The 6,000-nt window shown below is 38.3% G+C and overlaps 1 protein-coding gene across 1 annotated transcript in view; it reads right to left on the reverse strand.

Annotated features, from left to right (window-relative positions):
- Positions 1 to 4,609, reverse strand: part of ADGRG7 (adhesion G protein-coupled receptor G7) — a 67,723-nt gene extending 63,114 nt beyond the window's left edge. The window contains exon 1 of the mRNA XM_059164346.1: positions 4,285 to 4,609. Coding sequence (XP_059020329.1) covers positions 4,285 to 4,399 — 115 coding nt within the window. The 5' untranslated portion in view covers positions 4,400 to 4,609. The remainder of the gene's footprint in view (positions 1 to 4,284) is intronic.
- Between the last annotated feature and the right edge of the window lie 1,391 nt (positions 4,610 to 6,000).

Below are 6,000 nucleotides of genomic sequence, written 5' to 3' on the forward strand. Positions count from 1 at the left end.
CTCCTGAGGAAGTACTGTAACTGAGTAAAACAGAAGTCAAGCATCTGTGTACAAATTGTTTTCTGAGAATCAGTAGTACTGTAACTGAGTAAAACAGAAGTCAAGCATCTGTGTACAAATTGTTTTCTGAGAATCCGTATACTCTCCTTGACATTTCCGCACAATCTGCATTTCCTACGGTGCAAGAATTTCAATGCTATGAAGTTTGACCTTAGGGTTTGGGAATATTACAGCCTACTAAAGTCTCTTGTTGGCCTGAAGCTTAAGTGAATCCTGTGATAGGAAATGAAGGTCAGAGCATCTGGAATAGGGTTGGAAAGGCACTCAGGATGGCAGAGAGGAATTTTATCATCTAGAAGAGAAACAGGATATGGTTCAAGAAGGCATTGTCATCAATGCTAATATGTTATGAAAAGCTATTCTCCCTAAGAGTTGAGGAAAAATCCCCTACATTATGATTATGGACATCTGTCTATGTTTATATCAGGCCTAGTTCAAGTTGAAAAATGTCAAGAGAAAGATGTACAATGAAACTTAATTTTATTTCATTTTACTTTCATCAAGTATGTTTGGACCAAAAAGCCATGCTGCTTCTTGAATTACAAGGTTACATTGCTACTGGGAACACAAATGCAACAGAGATAGAACACCTATTGTTGTCCTTTCTGAAAACACATTACTCAGGGTGCATATTATTTGATAAAATGCTTAATGTGAAAAGATTAGAGTTCTGGCAAAACTTTTATTTGCTCCAACATGAAAGCATCCTACAAGACTGCTGATCACACAGCCAAACAAAAGAGGCCATACACAACTGGAGAGATCTTAATGAAGCCCAAGTTCTGGAAATGGTTAGAGTGTTGCATGGCTTAGAACACAGAAGAAAACTAAAATGGTGGTTACTTAACTGCTGAAAACAAATCCATAATAACATTTATCTTAACATTTTGACACAAATTACAAGGAATTGGTAGCAATATTCTTTCATTTCTGAAGGCAACTATTTGAAAATGATTAGTCCAGTTTCTTGTTTTCATGTGATTTTTTTCATTTGCTCATCAGCTATGTATTGGCAACTATATTCCAAGTACTCTGCTTGGTGCAGGGAATGCAGAATAATAAGTCAGTTCACTGCTTTCTTGGGGCTTTTATTCTAGGCATGGGGAGCCATTGAGCAAACAAGTAGAATTAGTGAGAGATTATCAGATGATAAAAGCCATGAACAAAGTACACATGAAAGAGAGAAAATAGATGACAACCTTAGACTGAGTGGGTAGAAAAGGCCTCTCGGAGGAGGTGACATTTCACCTGAGACCTCTATCATCAAGGAGACAGCCATGTGAAACTCTGGATGAAGAGTGTTCTAGTAAACTGACATCATCATAGAAGTTCTACAAGTCTAGAGCTCCTTTTGGAAATTGCAAGAGTCATCAATAGTTTTGAAAAATTTCTTTACCAAATAAAACTTGAGAAGCATAGGATATCTTATTCCTGAAAGCCTAGATGGAGAAAGTGTTATACCTGACAATGTATCTCATTGTGATGCTTTGGTGAAAAAAAAAAAAGATCATTATTATTTAATGTTTTCATCAGTGGTATAAAAATGCCAAATATTATTCTGGCAATTCTGAAAGAAGTCCTGTCTGCTTCCATGAAATGCTATAAATTTCATCTGCACTAGGGCTTTAAACCATGACCTTTCACCAGAGGCCTTATTAAGCAGGAGGAGGAGAATAAACAGCTTTTCTATACTACACAAAAGATCACTGGCATTCTAGAGGTTATGTCTTGAACCACTTGTTTGATATTTAAATGAATGATTCATTTTAAAAAAGGAATAATTATACTTAGGATAATTAAAGATAAGTTCATTCATGGCTTGTTTGATGGCCAGTAGATATTGGGGCTTATGTGAATGTGAGAAATCTTTCCATTAAAGGCATTCACCAGGAGGAAAGCTGTTAGAACATGAGCAGTTTTCCAGGCAATGCAGTCTGAATATCTTTCTCTGTTCTAGACTAGATAATCATATAATTTTGCGAAGCTGAGGGAAGTATTTTGGCAAGACCTAAAAGAATGTGGCAAAGTTCTAGCAGTTACTCCAAAAGTCTATAAACACCATTTAAAGACTCAGAAAACCTGAAAAGTGAACATATTAATCTACATTTTATAAGCAGCATTAATAATGTAGATCTTATTGACTTGAAGACAAACAACGTGACTTACCAAAGTGCCTAACCTTGCCTAGCAAAACATTCTACTGGTTATTGCTTATCTTTATGAATTAAGGTTTTTGGGCAAAGTTGCCTCAAAAAAAAAAAAAAAAAGGAAAGAGAGACAAATTCATTGATTGAGTTACCCTTGTCATCCCTCTAGGAAGACAGAATATGCGGGAGTGAAAAGGAAGGAACTAAAGTCAGAATAATCTAGATTTAAATCCAGACCCAATACTCTCTAGCTAAGTAAGTTTGACAACGTTTTCTGAGCCTTTTCCCCATCAATTTCATGGATATAGTAATAACTGCCTCAAAGGTAGTTGTTAGGATTAAATGAAATAAGCATAAATCATAAACTTGTCAAATCATTTGTACACCTGAAGCTAATATAATAATGTAACATTGTATGTCAATTACAATCAAATAAAACATTTTTTAAGAAAAATTCAGAGCAAGAATACATTTATCTCTTTTTTGAGGAGCTGATATGCTTTTACTGTTAAACAAAAGGGTTAAACAAGGGGTTTTTTTTTTTTTTTTATTGCTTATTATGCTTCATTTGAAGTCTTAGCCCTCAGGAAGTTCAGGGATATGTCTCAGGGATTATGTTTTGTGTTTGTTTTTAGCAACTCCCTCTGTTTTCTTCCTTATAATGTTTTACATGTTGGTCCTTATTTTAATGGTTCTATTGTACCTGTGTCCTTTATTACTCACCACAAATTTCCCTTTTAAAGTAGATGTCATATAATGGAAACGAGGGAGAGAGGAAGGAAAGAAAGATTCCTTGAAAATATACTCTTTAAATAAAGTCTTACAAATTTAGCAGCCTTAACTAGGGTGAAACCTCTAGTTCATAAATTTTTTTAACTGTAAACAAAACTTAAACCAACAAATAAAGAAATAAGCAAACCAAAAACACATTTTCTCAAGTTTAAATTGTATTGTTTTTGTTCTGGCAAATTTTCTCATGCTAATTATCCAAATCCTGTTAGTACAATATTTTGTAAATGAATGTTCTGAGGGGTGGGGAGAGGGAAGGACAATCAGATCCCTTCTCTGCTACCACTCCATCAACAGCTAATATATTTACCTTCTTTTGTCCTCAACAGTGGATCTTTGCAGCTATCCGTTGGACTTCTGTCTGCTCTCCCAACCTTCTGTCCTCCTCAGTTACCTTCTCAGAGGGCAGATCACCCCCCTTTCTGCTCTGCAGATGGGTTTTATTTACCCATATTTATTTGGTTTTATTAGAGTCTGTCTCTGTTTGTTTCAGAAGGGAATACTCAGCACACCCAGCTTTGAATCCCTTTATGGAGAACTTGTGCTGCCCAAGGGAACCAGCTCTGGGGTCATAAAAAGTCTTTGTTGTGAGTTTCTTGGGGGGGTTCCGCTAACATCATCGTTTTACATACCACTGCTCCCCCTCCCACCTTCCAGAGTCAGCTCTAGCACATAGCCATTTACTAACAAATATTTGTTGAACAACCAGAAAAAATCATTTTCTAAGTAATCTTCATTTTCGAGTCATTTTTCACACTTGGAGAGTGAGAACTTTGTGCACAAACCATAAGATTTTATTTATGATCCTAGTGAGAACATTTCTAAACTTTCTTCTTGAGATGAAATTCCATTCTGCACATGTTTGATTATGTGCGTCCATCTGTGTGTGTCCATAATTATTTATCTTTCTTGGATTTAGCTACACAAACCCACACATGTGTTCTTAATGACCTTAATTAAGCTGGTATCCAGTCAGGAGTTAAAAGAGCAAGAAGTGGCTAATTATAATAGGTAATTCCTCACCCTGCCCACTCACACAAACATATTCATAGTCATGTGTGTGCTACTATGTGCTAGCCATCCATGTGGCTAGCCTGTTGTAGTTCAACACCCTTGCCTGTCATAGTTCACACATTATACCTTGGTGGGCAGCCTCAGCCCAGACATGGCTATTTGTAGTACCGGTGCTTTAGGTGTCAGGGACAGAGGCTCAATACCTTCTCTTGACTTGAGTTCAACATAACAAGTTAAAGATAAACATAACATAGTTAACCATAAACAATATTACCTTTCTGGATTCTAATCACAGTCGTCCAGATGCCCAGTCCCAAAACAGTGGTCGTCAGCAGTCCACACACAATGGCCACTAGCACCTTGAGGTCACACGCTCGGCCGGAAGCCATGGAAGCCACAAATCTACCCCTGGTAAAAAAACAACTAGTGTCTTTCTTCTTGAGCCAAGAAGGTGAATCAGAAATGATTCTGAAACATAAAAAATAATTCCTCCTCTCAGTGATCTATCAGGCAGAATTCCTCATTTCTTAGGACGTTTTAGGTTAATCAGGCAGGATGCAGTTTGAATCAACTAATGAAAGGTATGTGCTCATGCTGCTATTTCCTCATCCTTCACTGAATGAGAATATGAAAAAAAGAGATTTGAATCATGGGAAGAGAAGATAACTGAGCGTCATAAAGAAGAAAGGGAGGGTATCGTTAACAGGGTCAAAGTATAAATGTTCAGATAAGCAAGAAGGTGGGGAAGGGAGCAAAAAAATAAAAAAAGAAACCAAGTCACCTTCTTACACTTTAGTTTTAGGGGGATCTAGCAGAAGTAGACTAACAAGTGCTTAAGGCCACACAGAACCCTCTTGTCAGCAAGGGTTTTTTGTTTGTTTGTTTGTTTTTAAATTAAATTTATTTATTTTCAGCATAACAGTATTCATTATTTTTTCACCACACCCAGTGCTCCATGCAATCCGTGCCCTCTCCAATACCCACCACCTGGTACCCCAACCTCCCACCCTCCCGCCACTTCAAACCCCTCAGATTGTTTTTCAGAGTCCATAGTCTCTCATGATTCACCTCCCCTTCCAATTTCCCCCAATTCCCTTCTCCTCTCTAACTCCCCATGTCCTCCATGCTATTTGTTATGCTCCACAAATAAGTGAAACCATATGATAATTGACTCTCTCTGCTTGACTTATTTCACTCAGCATAATCTCTTCCAGTCCTGTCCATGTTGCTACAAAAGTTGGGTATTCGTCCTTTCTGATGGAGGCATAATACTCCATAGTGTATATGGACCACATCTTCCTTATCCATTCATCCGTTGAAGGGCATCTTGGTTCTTTCCATAGTTTGGCGACCGTGGCCATTGCTGCTATACACATTGGGGTACAGATGGCCCTTCTTTTCACGACATCTGTATCTTTGGGGTAAATACCCAGGAGTGCAATTGCAGGGTCATAGGGAAGCTCTATTTTTAATTTCTTGAGGAATCTCCACACTGTTCTCCAAAGAGGCTGCACCAACCTGCATTCCCACCAGCAAGGGGTTTAAGCAGTGCCATACACACACACATTTGTAGTCCTTGCACCTTTTTAAAGGAGCCCACATTTTGAAAGCTACAGTTGGTGAGGGCTTTACTAGCTCAGGTGAGTTTTGAAAAGCACGAAATCCCAGTACTGCAATCCACCTGTTCAGGGCTGAATTGCATCTCCCTAAAAATTCCTATATTGAAGTTCTAATCCCTGTAACTCAGGATGTGACCTTATTTGGAGATAGAGTCATCGCAGACGTGAGCAAGTTTAAATGAGGTCATGAGAGCAGGCTCTAAACCAGTGAAACTGGTATCCTAAGAAGAGGAAATTTGCACAGAGATCTGCAGAGAGGAAAGAATTTAGGAAGACACACAGGGAGAAGATGGCTGTCCACAAGCCAAGGAAAGAGGCATGGGACAGAGCCTTCCCTCCAAGCCCTCAGAAGGAACCAACACTGCTGGCAC

Source organism: Mustela lutreola, chromosome 2 (genome assembly GCF_030435805.1).
Source record: "Mustela lutreola isolate mMusLut2 chromosome 2, mMusLut2.pri, whole genome shotgun sequence".
NCBI classification, from domain to species: Eukaryota; Metazoa; Chordata; class Mammalia; order Carnivora; family Mustelidae; genus Mustela; species Mustela lutreola.